This window comes from Tachyglossus aculeatus, chromosome X1 (assembly GCF_015852505.1).
Source record: "Tachyglossus aculeatus isolate mTacAcu1 chromosome X1, mTacAcu1.pri, whole genome shotgun sequence".
Taxonomy (NCBI): domain Eukaryota; kingdom Metazoa; phylum Chordata; class Mammalia; order Monotremata; family Tachyglossidae; genus Tachyglossus; species Tachyglossus aculeatus.
Window position 1 is genome coordinate 91,003,027 of NC_052101.1, and position 22,861 is coordinate 91,025,887.

Genomic DNA, 22,861 nt, shown 5'->3' on the forward strand with positions numbered 1-22,861 from the left:
CACTAACTGCTCAAATACCATAATTATTATTATTTCATCACTTCTACTATAAATCCTGAATTTATACCTACAAACCTATGGTTGGATAAGATTTGGATACGCGGTCTTTACTTCATAAAATGTCTAGCAGGGCACAGATTCAAAGTCCCCCAGGGGAGATTTCACAGCTTCCTCCAGTATGGCTTAGTGGATAGAACAGTCAGGAGGACCTGGGTTCCAATGTCGGCTCTGCCACTTGTCTTGCTGTGTGACCTTGGGTAAATCACTTCACTTCTCTGGGCCTCAGTTACTTCCTCTGTAAAATGGGGTAATGAGACTGTGAGCCACACATGGGACAGGGACTGTGCCCAACCCTATTTGCATGTATCCATCCCAGCGCTTAGTACAGTGCCTGGCACATAATATGTGCTTAACAAATATCACAATTATTATTCACTTCAGGCACTTCATCCTGCTGCCTGCATCAGTTTTCCAAATAACATTTCAGTCTACATTTCCCCGCTCCTCAAGAACCTCCAGCGGTTGCCCACCCACCTCAGCATCAAACAGAAACTCCTCATTGTTGACTTTAAGGCACTCAGGGAGCTTTCCCCACCCTCCAGCAATCCAGCCCACTTGCTTGACTCCTCTAATGCCCACCTACTCATTGTAACTCGATCTCATCTGTCTCACTGCCAACCCCTTGCCCACATTCTCCTTCTCACCTAGAAATTCCTCCCCCTTCCTAATCAACAGATGATCACTCTCCCCACCTTCAAAACTTTTTAAAAATCAAATCTCCTCCATGAGAGATTCCATTCATTCATTCAATCGTATCTATTGAGCACTTACTGAGTGCAGAGCAATCAATCGTATTTATTGAGCGCTTCCTGTGTGCAGAGCACTGTACTAAGCGCTTGGGAAGTACAAGTTGGCAACATATAGAGACAGTCCCTACCCAACATTGGGCTCACAGTCTAGAAGGGGGAGACAGAGAACAAAAAGCCAAATATATTAACAAAATAAAATAGAATAGATATGTACAAGTAAAATAGAGTAATAAATATGTACAAACATATATACATATATACAGGTGCTGTGGGGAAGGGAAGGAGGTAAGATGGAGGGGATGGAGAGGGGGACAAGGGGGAGAGGAAGGAGGGGGCTCAGTCTGGGAAGGCCTCCTGGAAGAGGTGAGCTCTCAGTAGGGCCTTGAAGGGAGGAAGAGAGCTAGCTTGGCGGATGTGCGGAGGCAGGGCATTCCAGGCCTGGGGGTCGATGGCTGGACAGGCGAGAACGAGGCACGGTGAGGAGATTAGCGGCAGAGGAGCAGAGGGTGTGGGGTGGGCTGTAGAAGGAGAGAATGGAGGTGAGTTAGGAGGGGGCGAGGTGATGTAGAGCCTTGAAGCTGAGGGTGAGGAGTTTCTGCCTGATGCACAGATTGATTGGTAGCCACTGGAGATTTTTGAGGAGGGGAGTAACATGCCCAGAGAGTTTCTGGACAAAGACAATCCGGGCAGTGGCGTGAAGTATGGATTGAAGTGCAGAGCACTGTACTAAGTGCTTGGGAAAGTACAAAAATAAACAGTGGCATTCCCTGCCCACAGCGAGTCTACAGTTTTCCGCAGGGGGGACCCCAACCCAGCCTTCATATCCCCTATTTTTTCTTGGATCTGTATCAATGGTATTTGCACGCTTTCTGTGTGACGAGCACTGTACTAAGTGCTTGGGAGAACACAATTCAGAGTTGGTGGACACATTCCCTGTCCACAATGAGTTTACAGTCTAGAGAAACTTTAGTTCTATTTTGTGCTTTTATTACCACAGCATCTTACATTACCTATTTCAACTTAGCCCTCACAACACTCCTGCGAGGTAGGGTCAGTTCTTATTAGTCCCATTTTAAAGATGGGGTAACTGAGGTAACTAAATGTGCTCATAGCCACTCAAGCCCATTTGCTCCAGTCTCATCTTCAAAAGGAATGAAGATATGGAATGGCTGTCACCATCCATTATAAAAGCCTTTCAAGAGAAGCAGCATAGCCTAGTGGATAGAGCACAGGCCTGGGAGTCAGAAGGTCATAGGTTCTGATCCCAGCTCTGCCACTTGTCTGCTGTGTGACCTTGGGCAAGTCATTTTACTACTCTGCACCTCACTTACCTCATCTGTACAACGGGGATTAAGACTGTGAATTCCACTTGGGACAGGGACTGTGTCCAACCTGATTTGCTTGTATCTACCCCAGCACTTGGTACAGTGCCTGGCACACAGAAAGTGCTTAACAAATACCATATTTATTATTAGTATATCTATTAAGGCTGCATCTGTGCCTGCATCTGTATACCCTTTCCTCTCAATTGGAAGCTCCGCAAGGGACCTTGGTCTTAGTTTCAACTACATGTTGCAGTACAGTGCTCTGTACATAAGAGATGTGCAATAAATGATGCTGAAGACAAAAATGAAGTCTTCTTTATTTCGCACCCCAATGACCCTCACTCACTTCAGGGTACCAGCTGGGGGTGGCTCTGCTCCCCCAGATGACCAGAAGAATAACCATCTTTTTGAGAGCGGAATCTGCCATTTTCTGGGCTCTGACTTATAAGATTTTTCCATGAAAGCCCTGTCAAGCATTTCCTTGAGGGTCATCCCTATTGCCAGAGCACAGCACCAGGCCTATACGATACATGCTTTTGATGAGGACCGGAAACCGGACCAAGATCCACAAAGACCTCCACCAACTCAACCATCCCAGAGTGTCCCAAAGGGCTTTGCTGTATCCTAGTTACCTCAACTGGCTGCTTCACCCATCAAGCCCCTGGAGAGAAGTTCTGCCTCACAGAGAAGTACGAGCAATCCCTCTCCCTTCTGCGTCGCCCTCGGAGCCTTCATTCACCCCACCCCCAGCCCCAGTGTCCATGCCTGGAATTTGTTTTAATGCCTGTCTCCCCACTAGACTTGTACGCTCCTTGTGGGGAGGGAATGTGTCCACCAACTCTGCTGCACTGTACTCTCCCAGGCGCTTAGTACAGTGCTCCGCACATAGTAAGCACTTGATAAATACCATTGATGGATTGATTGAGCAACAGGCAAACCGCCTAATTCAAGACAGGATCGGTGCACTCCAAAACCTACAAGTCTCCCCCCGCCAAACCACACTAGAGCCTTAGAAGCAACAGGCAGATCAGAGGAGCTGGCTGGATTCCTTTCAGTTCCTGATACACCCAGCTATCATCTGACTGGGAGATGGCCCTGGGTTTTGCTGGGAATGCCTGTACCCACACCTAAAAACATATAATGGGCATTTTGACTTTCCAATAAACACTTGCTGAACAGCAAGAGGCTCTAAATATGGTTCTTTGAAAGATTTAACTATTTAGTACCAGTGAATTATTCATTCCCCCACAAACTGAATCAATATACAAGTGAAAGTGGATTAATAAGCCATTTAATATTCACATTCACTTTACCATCATTTACCAAGGTCACAGATTATTTTAATAATTGATTGGGAGATGGAATGATAAAGCAGGGGCTTACACATGATGCATTCATTTTAGCCAAACAGCATCCTCAAATTGTAGTGCATGATCCTACAACTCACCCGTGCTTTCTGAACAAGTGTGCTGCTGAAGAAATATATTTCCTACTTCAATAAAGTAGGAACCCAACCCTCTAGACTGTAAGCTCAATGAGGGCAGGGAATGTGACCACTCATTGTTGCATCGTACTCTCCCAAGCACTTAGGACAGTGATCTGCACACAGTAAGCACTCAATAAATATGACTGAATGAATGAATACGTGCATGGCTATGCTTCAAAACTAGTAGCTTGGCTCTGGCTTGCTTCTCCGCATCCTACCGCACCCTAACTTACTTGGTGCATAAGCAAGACTAAAGATCTGACACAGCTTCTCCATGAGATGCTATTTTTACTCGGGCTCAAATATTTGAGGTTTCCAAGTAGATTCTCACACACCTCCTGGAATTGGCTACTCAGAACATCTTCCCCACTCTGACAGAAAGGATCCAGCTATCAAAAGCCTCCAAAAGAGTTATTTCTGAATGCCCCTTATGTCACTGAATTTTCAGGGACAGATTAATATGGAACATGCCAAATATCCAGAAGGAATTCTCAGAACAATTTCGGGGCAAGAAACAGCTGCAGGGCATGAAAGAGCAATGTCATCAGGAATCCACCATCCTTGATAGCCCCCTCAGTTCACTGTAATTCTAAGGTATTCGAAGTAACAACTGAACAGGAGGAGGAATAGGAAAACATACCATCAATGCTTCTGAGAAGCAGGTTAAGAGCATGAGCCTGGGAACCAGGGGAACCTGGGTTCTAATCCCAGTATGCAGAGCACTGCACTAAGTGTTTAGGAGCATACAGTATAAACCAAAACATTCCTTGCCCACAACGAGCTTACAGTCTCGAGTGCTGGAGTTCTATAAAGTAGCAAATAGGTGTAGCTCTGCCTTGAGGCTGGAGACTGAACTAAATGACTTCTTTGAGGGCCTTTCAGTTTGGGTAGTGACCTCTAATTTATCATTTTCCAGCAGCTGGAACTTCCTCTCCAATACTGACAAAATCTCTCAGAGGGTAAGATACTGAAATTCCCATCAGTAATCACTTCACCTTGATTTCCCCCCAGCCTTCTGAATTATTTGTGATGACTAAGAACTGCAAGATGAAATATTGTCTTATGCATGAGTGTTGACCGTGTTTAAATTTTAAACTTTAAATGACTTACTAAGCATGCCAGTAATGAAGCATCAGGAATATTCTAGTGCTGCCAAATGTAGCATCCTGTTTCCCCCCAATCAGTGTCTGTTGAGCCGTCATGATTATGGAAGAGTTCCTTGAGTCATTTTAGCTATGCAATCCTGCACCTGAGCAGTTAAAGGTGAGTCTTCCTCAGTTCTGGTCACTAATGGTATATCCCAGATAATGGGTGACTGGATGAAATGAACTTAGTACTATTATTAATAATGGTATGTGCCAGGCACTGTATTAAGCACTGGGGGAGATACAAGCTCATCAGGTTGGATACAGTCCCTGTCCCACATGGGACTCACAGTTCGAACCCCCATTTTCAAAATGAGGGAACTGAGGCCCAGAGAAGTGAAGCGACTCGCCCAAGGTTACACAGAAGACAAGTGGCGGGGCCAAGATTAGAACCCATGACCTTCTGACTTCCAGGCCTGGGCTCTAGCCACTAGGCCATGCTGCTTCAAAAGCAATCAAAAGGACCCCAAGGAATTTGATAGGCAAAGTATTTTTCCTAGAATGGTTGGATTTGTCACTCCATTGTTATCATCAGCATCAGCATTTGAGCTGTCCTGGATACCAAGGATTTTTACAAGGTGCTTTGGAGACAGCAGTAGAAGCAGCAGCTAGTGGATAGAGCCCGGGCCTGGGAGTCAGAAGGACCTGGGTTCTAATCCTGACTCTGCCACTTGTCTGCTGTGTGACCCTGGACAAGTCACTTTAATTCTTTCTTCCTCAGGTACCTCATCTGTAAAATGGGGATTAAAACTGTGAGGCCCACGTGGAACAGGGACTGTGTCCTCCCTGAGTACCTTGTATTTACCGCAGCGCTTAGAACAATGCTTGACACATAGTAAGCACTTAAATACCAGAATTGTCCATGATCCTCTCCCTGACCTCAACTTTACAATCTAATGGAAGGAAAGTGCTCAATACATACTGAACCCCTCCACTGTAATTTTCATCTAGGCTGTAAGCTCGTTGTGGGCAGGTTATGTGTCTGTTTATTGTTATACTGAACTCTCCCAAGCGCTTAGTACAGTTCTCTGCACACAGTAAGCGTTCAATGTGATTGAATGAATTTTGCTTTCATTAAAGCATGGAAGTGATCACCTGACCCTTGATGAAGCTACTTAGTGATAGCTGTTTTGGTGGTTTTCCCCAGGTAGTGACTTGATCCCTCAGCCAGCATTAAATATTCCCTACCTGGTTACCTATAGGTGGCCCTCACCTGCAATTTAGGCATTCCTGCAGTCTTCTGAAATATTCATTTCATGGATCACGAGACTTATGACTTAAGGTCTGCTGAGATCAGTCCTGAATGTGCCCTCCAACTCACAGAGAAAGTAAGAACTGATGGCTGAGCTAGTTGACTACTTTGATTATCATTTTCCAATCGGATGTGTGCCTTCCTCTCTGTCCTCCCCACCCCAGCCCTCCCAAGCTTCCTCTTGTGTATTGCCTGGTCTACAGCCCTAAGGATTGACTTTAGGATGGAAATTAGTGGAGATCATTTGGCTCTGATACTAGAGCAGGAAGTAATGTACCCAAATCCATAGGGCTTCAGAAAAACCCCAAAATAATGATCCTGAGGCTAATTCAGGTCACCGAAAGGTTGGACAACTAGGCATAATTGGGTTTGAGATCTCGAACTGGGATTTGCCCCAGTGGTTCAGTTTTATTACCTTTTTGTTATAACACTGCCAACTAGCCTTTGTTGGAATAATTGTGCTTCAGAAAAATCAGCTTCTATTCAACTCAGTTATGGTGAATTTATTAACTGTTCAGGACACTGAGGGCCTACAGTGTGCTGAGTGTTATTATGGGCACTTGGGAACATGCAACAGAATTGAGAGGCTCGAATGGGAGATAAGTACACCCAAATGGCCAAACATGCATGCAGTAGGCAAGAGTAAGAGTGTAGATACGAATGAAAAAGAAGAAATTAAACATATAGAAGCTATACACACTTACTAATTCAGCCTCCTCTCTGATCTCCCATCCTCCTCTCTCCCCACTTCAATCCATAATTCACGCCGCTGCCCGGATCGTCTTTGTGCAGAAACGCTCTGGGCATGTTACTCCCCTCCTCAAAAATCTCCAGTGGCTACCAATCAACCTACGCATCAGGAAAAAACTCCTCACCCTCGGCTTCAAGGCTCTCCATCACTTCGCCCCCTCTTACCTCACCTCCCTTCTCTCCTTCTACAGCCCAGCCCACACCCTCTGCTCCTCTGCTAATCTCCTCACTGTGCCTCGTTCTCGCCTGTCCCGCCATCGACCCCCGGCCCACGTCATCCCCCTGGCCTGGAATGCCCTCCCTCCGCACATCTGCCAAGCTAGCTCTCTTCCTCCCTTCAAAGCCCTACTGAGAGCTCACCTCCTCCAGGAAGCCTTCCCAAACTGAGACCCCTCCTTCCTCTCCCCCTCCTCCCCCTTCCCATCCCCCCCACCTTACCTCCTTCCCCTCCTCACAGCACCTATATATATGTATATATGTTTGTACGTATTTATTACTCTATTTTATTTGTACATATTTATTCTATTTATTTTATTTTGTTAATATGTTTTGTTCTGTTGTCTGTCTCCCCCTTCTAGACTGTGAGCCTGCTGTTGGGTAGGGACCGTCTCTATATGTTACCAACTTGTACTTCCCAAGTACTTAGTACAGTGCTCTGCACACAGTAAGCGCTCAATAATTACAATTGAAGTACTAGGGAAGTTAAGGCAGCATGACCAGGAAGGGGGGCGGGTGGGGAAGATGACTCTCAATTGCTTATTATAATTAAGAAGGGTATCTGTTTTTTTCTCTTCAAGAAACTTAGATTTAGGGGAGTCAGTGGTTTATCCAAGGGCACCCATTCAGGCAGCAATGCTTTCACAGCCCAAGGAGTGAAGGCAGTGGTTCTATCACTGACCTTATTTGCCCAATTGTACCAGGGGCTAATAGCCAAGGTTAATTACTCAAAGTTTGGGCTGTCAATCATATGGATCAATCATATTTATTGAGTGCTTACTGTGGGCAGAGCACCATACTACGCACTTAGGGGAGTTTGATATAACAGAGTTGGTAGAAGGGCTCCCAGCCCACAACAAGCTTACAGTCTAGAGGGGGAGACAGGTATTAACATAAGTTACAGATATGGACAATAAATGCTGTGGAGTTGAAGGTTGGGTGAATGAAGGGAGCAAATCCGAGTGCAAGCGTGATGCAGAAGGGAATGGGAGAAGTGAGGGTATAGTTGGGGGAAGCCCTCTTAGAGATGTGCTTTTAATAAGGCTTTGAAAGTACAGGAGAGAGGGAGGGTATTCCAGGCCAGAGGCAGGAAGCAGGGGAGAGGCTGTCAGCCAGATAGATGAGATCGAGGTGCAGTGAGTAGGTTGGCATTAGGAGAGAGGTGTGTGGGCTGGGTAGTAGAAGGAAATCAGAGAGATATGGTAGGAGGGATCAAGGTGATGGACTGCTTTTAAGTAAATGGTAAGGAGTTTCTGTTTGATGTGGAAGTGGAAGGGCAACCACTGGAGGTTCTTGGAGTGGAAAAACATGGACAGAACAATTTTGTAGAAAAATGATTCAGGCAGTTCATGCTTAACTATGGACTGGAGTGGGGAAAGACAGGAGCCACAGAGGTCAGTAAGGACGCTGATGCAGTAACCAAGGCGGGACAGAATAAGTGCTTGGGATTAATGGGGTGGCAGTTTGGATGGAAAGGAAATTGTGGATTTTAGCAATGCTGTGAAGAGTGAACCGACAGGATTTGGTGTCAGATTCAACATGTGGGTTGAAAGAGAGATGAGGTGAGGATGATGCCAAGATTTTGGGCTGTGTGATAGGGAGGGTGGTGGTGCTGTCTACAGTGATGGGAAAGATAGGGTTTGGGTGGGAAGATGAAGAGTTCTGTTTTGAACATTGTAAATTTGAGGTGTCGATGGGAATTCCAAGTAGAGATGTCCTGAAAGCTGGAGGAGATACAACACTGCAGAGAAGGAGAAAGATCTGGACTGGAGAGGTAGATTTGGGAATCATCTGCATAGAGATGGTAGTTGAAGCCATGGGAGGAAATTAGTTCTCCAAGGGACTGGGCATAGATGGAGAAAAGAAGGGGACCCAGAACTGTGCCTCAAGGAATCCCCACAGTTAGGGGGTGGGAGGCAGAGGAGGAGCCCACAAAAGAGATCGAGAATGAGCGGCCAGAGATATAGGAGGAGAACCAAGAGAGGACAGTGTCAGTGAAGCTCAAGTTCGATGACGTTTCCAGGAGAATGGGGTGGTCCACACTAACGAAGAGAGCTGAGAAATCAAGGTAGATTAGGACGATTTGGTATGTAATCACTGCTTACCAAATATCTGTTGTGGGTATACATTTTTTCATAGGTGATTCACTTAAGAGCACTTGAGTTGGTTTAACTGACATATTTTGGAAATTCTGTACTCAAATGATAGGATTTTTTTAAAAAAACAACTTCACTTGACCGAGTATTTAGTGAACTCTAAGCCAAAGCACCCTTCCTTGCAACATGGAAGTCTTGGGCTCCTCTGCATAATCAGACCTTTTCACAATCCTGATGGTTGCAGCCAAACCCATTTGCTCTGCAGTTACAGTTCCAACAATAGGCTTTATCTTGGGCTTCTGAGATCTGAGAGTGAAATAATAATGGTGGCACTTGTTAAGCATTTATGTGCCAAGCACTAGATACAAATCTAACCTCAGTCTCCATCATGTGAGAGGAAAAGGGGTTAGATAGCAGCCTCCTGGAGGAACTCGACTGTCATCAGAAGAGGGCCCTTTCCCAGTACTACCCTTCCATCAAGGCTAAAATGGTCCATTTGGAGTGACATGCGATGCTCAGTTTATCCATCACGGGCCCTATGGAACACCAAAGCGGCTTCAGACCAAGTTCAATGTTTTCCTTTGTAAACTGGGAGACAGATCTCAAATGAGTAGTTTCCATCCACAACAGCCAACTTAATAGGATGGAACTCAGCTCTCGGAATAAGATGAAAGAATAATTTTCTGCCACATTAAAAGCCATCTACATCAATCTGTAGCTTTTTCTCCACGAAAATCCTCAAAAAGCATTCTGACACGCCCAAATGTTGTTGCTGTTGCCCTCTGTGCCAGGGGAGTGAGCCAGCCAGCACAATGCGGTTGTGTCACTTACCATTCAGAGCATATAGATTCCCCGACTCCTAGGGGTTACTATTCTAAGACCCAATATGGGGGGGGGGGGGGGGGGGGGAGAAGAAGTTACTTTTAGGATGAGGATTGAACAAAAATTTCTACCCTTAAGGACAAGGTGCTATGTGATCTATGTTTCTGGGGAAACAAGGCAAAGGAGAAACCAAGCTGCAGTCCCTGTTTTCACAAATTTTTTTTATGGCATTTGTTTAGCACTTACTATGTGCCAGGCACCATACTAAGCACTGAGGCAGATATAAGCTAATCACTTTGGACACAGCTCATGTCCCACATGGGGCTCACAGTCCTCATCCCCATTTTACAGACAAGGTAACTGAGGCACAGAGAAGTGAAGCGACTTGCCCAAGGTCACACAGCAGACAAGTGGCAGAGCCAGGATTAGAACCCAGATTCTTCTGACTCCCAGGCCTGTGCTCTATCCACTAGACCACGCTGCTTATCTTCATAATCTAATGGGAGAGATAATATTGTTGATGATAAGCCATTAAAGTAGACAAGATTCACAAGCAACAGGTATTGAACATAAATACACACTTTACCAAAGAAATGGAGGACTGGGGGAGGCAAAGTAATTGCAATGCTGAACAGAGGAAATCCAGGAAAGCCTCATGGCTGAGGCGGATTTCTGGTGTCATCGAGCAGATGGCTTGATAAATGACCGATTGGCTGGGAGGGCCCAACTCATTTCTCCCTATCCTCTACCTCAGCCTGGTGGGTAGTAAGAGAATTCCTATCCATCTGTCTCAGAAGATTGAAGGATCAAGAAGTGAATCGTAAGTTTAGCAATCACAAAAGCAAGTTCCTGGGAATAGCTGAGAAAATAAGAACTTTGGAAGACTTATCGCCCACATCTGCCCTCACCAATTGTGAACCCACTGAATGACCCACCTAATGGCCATGGCCAATGGCAGCCTGAAGAATGATGGTAATGGTACCGGGAGTCATATGTTCAATTTCTGAAAATTTTTTTGTTCACCGACTGACTTTAATCCTGGCCTAATTTCTTCCTGGCTTTGGACCTTTCAGGGCTGTCAGAGAAAGCTCGGCCACTTTCCCAATGTTATTAGGCTATAAACTGTTGCTGAATGCTCTGAAGAGCACCTGGTATTTGATAGCCAGCCATTCAACATTAAATCAATTATTGGCTTCAGCTGTTAAAGTGATGAAGAGGCCAGATTTTTCTCTCCCTCTCTCACCACCGCCCCCCTTCTCCCCAGCCGATGTGATAGCTGACATTCCAAAAAGCAACTCGAGCACACTCATCATTTCAAAGTATTCATTTGTTAGTGAAGCTTTTGTTTTCTGGGAAATCAGAAAGAGCAGGAAAGTATTCCCATCATCTTCATTTGAAATGGAAGGACTGCAGACCCATGGAAGGGAGCATGAAAGGTTACCACAGTTAGGCTGTGATTCATTTCAAGATTTCCTTGCCTTGGAATTTAAGGGGGGGGGGGGTCCTTAATTAAAAAGAAAAAGTATCAGCTTAAATGCTTTCTCTGCTTTTTTATATTCTCCAAGAAAACTGCTACTAAAGTTGATCTTTCTTTTAAAAATCTGCTCAGCAAACAGCATTAACTTCTTCCCTCCAGGAGATATTCCTTAATTTATTTCCACCAGTCATAACCCCCAGCAGCCAACCTTATAAACACTTATGTATCAATTTAGGCACTTCTTGATTAACTTCAATCAGTCTCCTTGCTTACCTCCCAGCCTCCTGTTTCTCACCACTCAAGTCCATTCTTCACTCTGCTGCCCGGATCATTTTTCTACAAAAACCTCTCAAGCCATGTTTCCCCACTCATCAAAAAACTCCAGTGGTTGTCCATCCACCCCTGCATCACACAAAAATTCCTCACCATTGGCTTTAGAGTTCTCCATCACCTTGCCCCCTCCTACCTCACCTCTCTACTCTCCTACTCAACCCAGCAGCACACTTGCTCCTCTAATGCCCACTGTAACTCGATCTCGTCTATCTCGCCGCAGACCCCTTGCCAACGTCCTGTCTCTGGTCTGGAACGCCCTCCCTCCTCAAATCCAATGGACAATTACTCTCCCGCTGCTTCAAACCCTTATTGTGGGCACATCTCCTCCAAGAGGCCTTCCCCGACTAAGCTCTCCTTTCCTCTTCTCCCACTTCCTTCTGCATCACCCTGACTTGCTCCCTTTATTCATCCCCTCTCCCAGCCCCACAGCACTTGTGCACATATCTGTAATTTATTTATATTTCTGTCTCCCCCACTAGACTATAAGCTCATTGTGGGCAGGGAATGTGTCTATTATTATATTGTATTCTCCCAAGCACTCAGTACAGTGCTCTCCACACAGTAAGCGCTCAAATACGATTGAATACCCTAGCACTTAGAACAGTGCTTGACACATAGCAAGTGCTTAAATACCATAATTATTCATGTATTTTCTCAAATCCTTGCTGTTATCCAACCTATCTATGGCCCTCCAGTTCTCACTGCATGCATTCAATTTACAACTCTCACCCATTCATTAACTTTTTGAAGGCTGGGCCCATGCTTATTTTTTTAAACTGTGTTCTGGCAAAAACCTAGTACAGTCCTCTGTACACAGTAGGTGGTCATTAAATACCACTGACTGAATGGACCACAGAAGGCCAAAGCCTGTATTGTACTTTCCCAAGCGCTTAGTGCAGTGCTCTGCACACAGTAAGCACTCAATAAATACGATTGAATTGAGAATTCTTTAGGTTCCATCATCAGTAGGATGTGGGGCCAATACAGATTTTAGGGCCCACAAAAAAGTGGTCTGACTTCCAAAAGAAAGTGGAACAACATGTCATCGACTGCAACACAAGCCAGTAGCAGCAATGGTATGAGTCCTTTCTCCCACACAGTACCGTATTAAAGAGCTTGGGACACTACAATAGTAGCAAAATAGTAGCCACTGCCTGCCCATAAGCAGTTTACAAACTATGGCAGTAGACAGACATACAAAATTCACAAATAATGGGAGGAGGAAGAAGAATAAGGATCAGATACAGAGCAGAACGAATATGCCAGGATGAAATATCAAAATAAATAACTGCAAGTGTATGTATACCCAAGGCCTGAGGATGGGCATAAAAGCCTAAGTGCTAGAGGTGGCTGTTGGGTTGCTACAATTTGGGGTGTCAGGAATTAATTAGGGATAATAATAATGGCTGGCATGTGTTAAGCGCTTACTATGTGCCAAGCACTGTTCTAAGCACTGGGGGCAGGATACAAGGTAATCATGTTGTCCCACATGGGGCTCAGTCTTGATCCCCATTTTACAGATGAGGTAACTGGCATAGAGAAGTTAAGTGACTTGCCCAAAGTCACACAGCTGACAAGTGGCAGAGTCGGGATTAGAACCCATGAGTTGACTCCCAAGCCTATGCTCTTTCCACTGAGCCATGCTGATGTCTTCCTGGAGGTGTTGGGATGTTAAAAGGGCTCTCAAGATAGGGAAGGAGCTGGTCTTCCAGATTTGGTGAGGGGCAGGGAGAACGGAGAGGGGATGGTCAAGACTGGGAAACCAGCGTGAGCGTGGCATCAGCAAGGCATGCTTGGGAGGAATGAGCTCAGGAGTACAGGGTCAGGAGAATCCACAGGTAAGATGGAAAGAGCTGGTGGTGAGCCTTAAAACCAAGATAAGGACTTATGATTCAATAGAGAAAAAGATGTACTGTCTCTGGAAGCTTTTGAGGAATGGGGAGATGTGCCCCGCGCAACATTTCAAGAAGATGATTCAGGCAGCCGCACGGAGTCTGGACTGAAGGAAGGAGAGGTTGGAAGCTCAGTGATGAGGCTATCCCAGTAGAAGCAGCATGGTGTAGTGGACAGAGCATGGGCCTGGGAGTCACAAGGTCAGGGGTTAATCCCTGCTCTGCCACTTGTTTGCTGTGTGACCTTGGGTGAGTCATTTCACTTCTCTGTGCCTCAGTTACCTCATTTTATGGATGAGGATCAAGACTGTGAGCCCCACATGGGACAGGGATGGGGGCCAATCCACCCCAGCTTAGTACAATATACTTAGTACAATGCCTGGCACATAGTAAGCACTCAAATACCATAATCATTATTAGTAGTAGTAGCCTGTGATGCGAGAGCTTCTTAAGCAACTGTAGTAGACTACAGAAGGAAAATAGGTGACAACTGCTGATCTTAAGAACACACATACAGAGGCAACTGCCACAGAGCTTCCAGAAAGCAAAGCAACAACAGTATTACTTAAAGAGGCAGAAGCATTGGGGTGGGTATATGCACATGCTCAGTTTCTTCTGGAAACAACTGCCAATTCAGAATTGAAGGATTGGAAAGGATCAAATGCTTTTGATTTTTGATCCTTTATCAAAAGGATCCAATACTTTTCAAATTCACAATATGACTATAAACATGGCCTTAAGCCTTGCTCCTCTACATCTGTCACTCACCTTTGTGAAAGATCCAGGTATTTACCTGAAGATCTGTACTCTCCCAAGCGCTTAGTACAGTACATGCTCAATAAATATGATTGAGTTTCCCAAGCTCAGTAGATATCAGGAGGACCTAAGCCACTGCAAGCAGACACAAATAGTACATAGTGGTAGCAACTGGCTGACTTCTTTGGCAGTCAAGCCATGCACTCACACCCTTCAAATTGCTCTGGATTTTGTCATCTTAGTATATTAACAAAACAAATCCCCAAATTGATAACCCAAGTCTTTGCTGTTTTTCTGTTAAATTGCAGGATGTCACCCATCACCCAATCAATTTCTAACCCTGGTGTAGAGTTTCAATTTCCACCAAGGAGAGCTGGGGGTGGGGGGAGGCAGTGAAGTCACACCTACCAGCAGCCATTAGCAGTAGTATTTGGGAGTTTGTTTTGGCTCCAGAAGTGGGAAACCCAACAGTTTTTGAAACAAGAGTCAATTACTTGGCTGAAGTAACTACACATGCACACAATATCCAAGTGACCCCCATGCATGGCATGGAACAATTTGAGACATGAGTTTGGTTTCTGCAAATAAAAATCCTCTGAAAACACTCCCCAAATTATAGTGAAAGTCCCACCTTTCCCAATTATTCATTCATTCCATTGTATTTATTGAGCACTTACTGTGTGCAGAGCACTGTATTAAGCGCTTGGGAAATACAAGTCGGCAACATATAGAGACGGTCCCTACCCAGCAACGGGCTCACAGTCTAGAAGGGGGAGACAGACAACAAAACAAAACATGTAGAGAGGTGTCAAATCGTCAGAACAAATAGAATTAAAACTATATGCACATCATTAACAAAATAAATCAGAGACAGTAAGTGGAGAGCAATGATTAGTTGAGACCAGCTGTTCCTCACAGTAATAATAATAATAATGACATTTATTAAGCGCTTACTATGTGCAAAGCACTGTTCTAAGTACTGGGGAAGATTACAAGTGATCAGGTTGTCCCACAGGGGGCTCACAGTCTTCATCCCCATTTTACAGATGAGGTAACTGGGGCACAGAGAAGTTAAATGACTTGGCCAAGGTCACACAGCAGACATGTGGCAGAGCCAGGATTCAAACCCATAACCTCTGACTCCAAAGCCCAAGCTCCTTCCACTGAGCCACGCTGCTTCTCCTAATAATCAGTAAACAAGAACAGCTAGGGCATTTTAGCTTTCTGGAAAGGCTAAAGTGATAGCACATGGCCTCTATTTTTTGGCTTTTCACCATCAGGCTATAGAGCAAGTTCTCCAACTATGTTCTGCAGCCCACTGGAAATACATAGGGGAGCTCACCCTACTGCCATTTCTGTTCCTAAACATGTTTGTGTATATATAATTCTATTTATCTATGCCTGTCTACTTGTTTTGCTGTCTGTCTCCCCCTTCTAGACTGTGAGCTCGTTGTTGGGTAAGGACTGTCTCCACCTGCTGCCGAACTGTACTTACCAAGCACTTAGTACAGTGCTCTGACACAGTAAGCACTCAAATACGACTGAATGAATGTCCGCTTCCCTCTGGGTGGGCTGTCCTCCCTATCAGCCTCATCTCCAAGCAGAAGAGTCTTCTGGCTGCTTTGGGGCTGCTGTAGGCTTTCCCATTCTAAAAAAAGGAACTCTTGGTTAAGTGGCTAGGATTTCCTCCTTCGAAGTAATCCACAGGAACTGGGAAGTTGGAGGGTCAGTGCTGGAGGATACATTAAAATGCACGTCTCCTACCTTGGGTAATAATAGTAATAACTGGTATTTGTTAAGCGCTTACTATATGGCAGGCACTGTTCTAAGCATTGGGATGGATACAAGCAAATCAAGTTGGACAAAATCCCCGTCCCAAATGGGGCTCCGAGTTTCCCCCCTTCAAAGCCCTACTTAAGGCTCACCTCCTCCAGGCCTTCGCAGAGAGCCCCCAATTTCCTCTGCTCCCCCCATCACCAGCTCGCTCCCTTTGCTCTACCCCTCTCACCCCTAGCACTTTTGTATATAGGTACATATTTATAATTCTATGTATATATCTATAATTCTATTTATTTATATTGATGTTACTGGTGCCTGTTTACTTGTTTTGATGCTTGTTTCCCCCCTTCTAAACTGTGAGCAGGGATTGTCTCTCTGTTGCTGAATTGTACTTTACAAGCACTTAGAGCAGTGCTCTGCACACAGTAAGCACTCAATAAATGATCGAATGAATGAATTACAGATGACGTAGCTAAGGCCCAGAGAAGTGAAGTGACTTCCCCAAGGTCACATAGCACACAAGTGGTGGAGTCAGGATTAGAACTCAGGTCCTTCCAACTCCCAGACCCATGCCCCTTCCACTAGGCCACGCTGGTAATCACTGTGCCCCTCTCCAGAGGCCCTTTGAAGTATTAAGTCAAGTAACACAATATGAACCACAGCCACCATGAAGTTCCACCATTATAACCAGCAGGCATTTCATCAGCAAGCCCTGCCATTGGTACAGTGGAAAGAGACCTAGATTCTAATCCAGTTTCTGCCTGTAGCTATCACAGGTAGAGACCACATGCTACACCCCTGCCCTCCTACTTGCCCGCTGCCATCTTTATACCACGACGACAAGACTGACAGGGATGATAGCAGGAGGCGCTCTGCGCAAGCCATAAGCTCCACAATCAATTCCTAATAACAGTGCTAATAATCGTGGTATCTGTTAAGTACTTATGTGCCACGCACTGAACTAAGCACTGGGGTAGACACAAAATAATTTAAATATTGAATCCTCATTCCGCAGATGAGGCACCTGGGCAGAGAAGTTAAGTGAGTTGCCCAAGGCCACAGCAGGCAACTGGTGGAGTCAAGATTAGAACCCAGGTCCTCTGACTCCCAAGCCTGAGCTCTTTCCACTAAGCCAAGATGCTTCGTCTGCCAAGTTCTCAAGACTGAGGTCTTTGGACTAAGGCTTATCCATCATTAGTAAAACAGAGGAAAAAGGAGGAAGTTGGGAAGTACTATCTCTTCCAGGAGGCCTTCCCAGACTAAGTCCCCATTTTTCCTCTGCTCCTCCTCCCCTTCCCATTCCCCCGACTCCCTCCCTCTGCTCTACCTCCCTCCCTGCCCCACAGCACTTGTGTATAAGTGCATATTTATTATTCTATTTTATTAATGATGTACATATCTATAATTTTATTTATATTGATGCTATCGATGTCTGGTTACTTGTTGTTTTGTTATCTGTTTCCCCCCTTCTAGACTGTGAACCTGTTGTTGGGTAGGAATTGTCACTGTTGCTGAATCGTAATTTCCAAGCACTTAGTACAGTGCTCAGCACACAGTAGGTGCTCAATAAATACGATTGAATGAATTAAGTACCACTTACCCCTTTTCCTTATTAAGCAGACCAGAGATGGAATAATAATAATTGTGGTATTTATTAAGCGGTTACTATGTGCCAGGCAGCACACGAGCCTGCTGTGTGATCTTGGGCAGGTCACTTCTCTGTGCTTCAGTTTCCTTATCTGAAAAATGGGGATTCAAACCCTGTTCTTCCCTTGTGGGCGCCATGTGGGACAGGAACTGTGTCCGACCTAATGTCTTATATCTTCCCCAGTGTTCAGTAAAGTGTTTGGCAGATAGTAGGTGTTAAATGCCGCAATTACCATTACTGTACCCTGAAGCCAGGTAAGAAATAGTGCTAATCTTTATCCCGTTTCAGTAGCATCTGATGGAGGGGAGGGCAGGAAAGAACAGACCCCAAGACAAAAGATAAAACAAGCCCCTGAGGACCTTCAACATAAAGATACGATTGTTTTAGGAAATACCAAGCTAAGGAGAAGCCAAAAATCTACCTCCACCATAATCCAATCAGCATTTCTAATGAGGATTTACACTTCTTTCCCCCAAACGATGAAGGGGCCAGAGGGAGAAGAATCACTACTAGCCAACGAAGCCTCATCAGGTTTACCAAGGAGGCCCCACTGCCCCTTGGCTGTGGAAGGCCAAAGCCACTTCCAGGCCTGCGAAATAACTGAAGGTTTCCAGTCATGTTAACGAGAGGAAAGTACGACTCCCACACATTGGAGTGAGCACACACTTCTCTCCTAAACCACTAATCCAAGAGTTCTGCAGGCCACAGAGCCAAGCTCTAACTGATAAATTAGAGCTGGATTTCCAGCTTCCTAAAGAATGCCCGCTATCCCCTATTTGTCGATGCCATTAACCCAGAGCTCGATGTCCCATGGTGAAGCCCAAGGTGAACCCGGATTCCCTAGAGACCAAACCTTGACACTCAGCCTCCTCCAAACATCGGCTAAGTAAGAAGAGGAGGAGGAAGGGAAGGAAGAGGGATCAAACCGGGATGGGAAGCTCTGTGAGGAGAAGGGATGAAGCAAGTCATCAGGGGGTGTGGGTGTATTTGGACGTTATGGGAGGGTCACACACGGTGATGGGCTAGACAAAATTGATCAGGAGGAAGACGGTAAACCAGGGTGGAAGTCAATTCCAGCAGTTTAGGAGGTGCGGGAAAAAGGACTGGCAGTTGGATCTGGAGGTGGGAGAAATGCCGCTGGAGCCCAAAGTAGGCGGTGAAATTAGAGACAGGTCGGTGGGCGGGGGGGATAGATAAGGGAGGATGAGAGATGTTAGGGACTCCCACTACGTGTCCATGAATCGAGAATTACTGGCGGTGGCCTTCTGGATCCCCAAGCTGTTAAGGGAAAGGGTCTCCGGGACGGGTGGGGGCGCGAGTCAGGCTAGGAAGAGGGGGTTCCCGGGCGAGAGGTAGGAAGGTCAGGGGGTCCCGGCCCGATCGGCCGGTGGGAACTCACGCATTAAGGTGCTGAAGGCCACGACGCCGAGCAGGCCCTGGAGAAAGATACCGAAGCTGTCCATGAACGCACCATTCTCGCATCCGCGCTTCCCGCCGGCCCCGGGGGAGGCGGTGGGGGGAGGCCGGCCGGTCAGGCCGCGGCTAGCGTTCCCGGCAAGGCCCTGCATGGCGGGCTCGGACAGACGGACGGCGGGCAAGAGGGAGAACCGGGGCGACCAGACCCGATCCGGTGCGATCCGATCCGATCCGGTCCGGCCCACCCCACCCTCCGCTCCGCCGCCAGAGTCGTCCGAACCCCCGCGCCAGGCTTCCCCCGCCCCGGCCACTCCACTCCGCGCTGCTCGTCACGATAACGTCGGAGCTCCACGGCCTCCGATTGGACCAGCTAAGGGGGGAGGCGGGCCTTAACCGGCCTCTCCTGCTCCGCGATTGGCAGGGCTGAGGAAAGGAGGCGGGACTTGAGCGGGAGGGGCGGAGCGCGCTCGCCCACTCCTCCGATGGGAACCGTGACGATTCAGCACAAGGGGAGAGGAGAGGGGTCGGGGCCCAAACTTCCTCAGCGGCCGCTCCCTGGGCAGGGGCCACACAACCCGGGAGGGCAAGGAAACAATGGAAAGAAAAGGACAGTAAGGGGAGAGAGGCTCGGGCTCCGTTTTAGATAATTATCACACCCCTACTGTGTGCAGAGGGCTCTACTAAATTCTTGGGGATGTCCAGAGTAAGTATAAAACGAAGGTCCTCACAGGAGTTTACAGTCAAGTGGGCAAGACAAAAGACGTAATAATAATGGTGTTTGTTAAGCACTTACTATGTGCCAAGCACTGTTCAAAGCGCCGGGGGAGATACAAAATAATCAGGTTGTCTCATGTGGGGCTCATAGTCTTAATCCCCATTTTCCAGATGAGGTAACTGAGGCCCAGAGAAGTTAAGTGGCTTGCCCAAGGTCACACAGCAGACAAGTGTGAGCCCGTTGTTGGGTAGGGACCGTCTCTATATGTTGCCAACTTGTACTTTCCAAGCGCTTAATACAGTGCTCTGCATGCAGTAAGTGCTCAATAAATATGATTGAATGAATGAAAGTGGCAGAGTGGGAATTAGAACCCGCATCCTCTGACTCCCAAATCCGGCCTCTTACTACTAAGCCACGCTGCTTCTCTATTAAGACATAAATTGGCTAAAGTGATGCACCTTGATGCAATCCACTCTCAACTTAATTTACCCTCCTTTAGACTTGGGGCAGCCCTTGAAAGTCTGGGAGTGGAGAGATGCACAAGAACAGGGGAATTCATCCCCAAATCAGTTCAAGGGACAATGAATGAGTTTTCTTTACCTCTCCCCACACCAAGTGCTACTATCTATGACCCTGGGGACTGCAAGTTCCTGACCTGCCTGAAATTGGTCCCATATATTTTGACATAGGTGGGATTCCCTAAGTGAGAAGCAGCATGGCCTAGTGGCTAGAGCATGGGCCTGGGAGTCAGAAGGTCATGGGTTCTAATACGTACTCTGCCACTTGTCTGCTGTGTGACCTTGGGCAAGTAGCAGCGTGGCTCAGTGGAAAGAGCAGGGGCTTTGGAGTCAGAGGTCATGGGTTCAAATCCCAGCTCTGCCAATTGTCAGCTGTGTGACTTTGGGCAAGTCACTTAACTTCTCTGTGCCTCAGTTACCTCATCTGTAAAACGGGGATTAAGACTGTGAGCCCCACCCTTTGGACAACCTGATCATCTCGTAACCTCCCCAGTGCTTAGTACAGTGTTTTGCACATAGTAAGTGCTTAATAAATGCCATTATTATTATTAGCAAGTGCTTAATAAATGACATTATTATTATTAATGACATCATTATTATTATTATTCTCTGTACCTCAGTTACCTTATGTGCAAAATGGGGGTTGAGACTATAAGCCCCATGTGGGACAGGGACTGTGTCCATCCCAATATGCTTGTACTTGCCAAGGCACTTAGTACAGTGTCTGGCACATAGTAAGTACTTAATACCATAATTATCATTATTATCCCCCTATAAGAACCAAGGATTTTAGAAGGAAAGCAGAAACTCCAGGAGAGATGGTGAGGGGCAGGGGGCATGATGAAGTTGCAAGAGAAACACACAGAGAGGAGAGGGAAGTTTTTCACTGGCCACTAACTTCTATCTAAATGGTGGAGTTGCAGCAGATTTTGCAATGAGAAAGTGCAAAGAATTTCCAGATAATTAGCTTGTTAGACTCATCCAATCAATCATTTATTGACACTTACTGTGTGCAGAGCACTATACTAAGTGCTTGGGAGAATAAAATATGACATTTCCTGCCCACAACAGGCGCTTCCAAGGTATGTGGAATCACAGCAACAGTGTTCCCCACCCAATCTTGAAAGCGGGTTCTGGCAGAGTGAGGTAATAATAATTGTGGCATTTAAGTACTTATGTGCCAAACACTATTGTAAACACTGGGGTAGATACAAGTTATTCATGTTAGACATACTCCCTGTCCCACATGGGGCTCACAGTCCAAGTAGGAGGGAGAACAGGGACTGAATCCTCATTTTACAGTGAGGAAACTGAGGCACAGAGCAGCATGGCTCAGTGGAAAGAGCACAGGTTTTGGAGTCAGAGGTCATGGGTTCAAATCCTGACTCCATCACGTGTCAGCTGTGTGACTTTGGGCAAGACACTTAACTTCTCTGTACCTCAGTGACCTCATCTGTAAAATGGGGATTAAGACTGTGAGCCCCCCATGGGACAACCTGATCACCTTGTAACCTGCCCAGCACTTAGAAGAGTGCTTTGAACATAGCGCTTAATAAATGCCATCATTATTATTAAGTGACTTGCCTAAGGTCACACAGCAGTCAAGTGGCAGAGCTTAGAACCCAGGTCCTCTGATTCCCAGGCCTGTGTCCCTTCCACTAGCCCCCACTGCTCCTCACTCATGATTCATTTGTGTCCTGGGGCTTTCTGTTGGAAAGTTGAGAAAGCCAGCGATACAGATCTCCAACTGAGAAAAACATCTCTGTGAGGAGAATGGTGTTATCAAGCCCCCAGTTCTCTTCTCCACAGGCTGATCCAATCTTGGGAAAATGAGTTACAACTCATCTACATAATGATAGTCAATCAATCAATCATATTGACTGAGTGCTTACTGTGTGCAGAGCACTGTACTAAGCGCTTGGGAAGTACAAGTTGGCAACACATAGAGACAGTCCCTACCCAACAGTGGGCTCACAGTCTAGAAGGGGGAGACAGAGAACAAAACCAAACATATTAACAAAATAAAATAAATAGAATAGATATGTACAAGTAAAATAGAGTAATAAATATATACAAACATATACATATATACAGGTGCTGTGGGGAAGGGAAGGAGGTAAGACGGGGGGATGGAGAGGGGGACAAGGGGGAGAGGAAGGAAGGGGCTCAGTCTGGGAAGGCCTCCTGGAGGAGGTGAGCTCTCAGTAGGGCCATGAAGGGAGGAAGAGAGCTAGCTTGGCGGATAGGCAGAGGGAGAGCATTCCAGGCCCGGGGGATGACGTGGCTGGGGGTCGATGGTGGGACAAGGGAGAACGAGGCACGATGAGATTAGCAGCAGAGGAGCGGAGGGTGCGGGCTGGGCTGTAGAAGGAGAGAAGGGAGGTGAGGTAGGAGGGGGCGAGGTGATGGAGAGCCTTGAAGCCGAG

General features: G+C 46.3%; 1 protein-coding gene across 2 annotated transcripts in view; it reads right to left on the reverse strand.

Moving 5' to 3' along the window:
- The window catches only part of LOC119950462 (store-operated calcium entry regulator STIMATE), a 104,051-nt gene extending 84,615 nt beyond the window's left edge, over window positions 1–19,436 (reverse strand). For both annotated transcript variants that reach the window (XM_038772882.1, XM_038772881.1), the window contains exon 1: window positions 19,186–19,436. In XM_038772882.1, the coding sequence (XP_038628810.1) occupies window positions 19,186–19,354 (169 nt within the window). In that variant the 5' untranslated portion in view covers window positions 19,355–19,436. The remainder of the gene's footprint in view (window positions 1–19,185) is intronic.
- Between the last annotated feature and the right edge of the window lie 3,425 nt (window positions 19,437–22,861).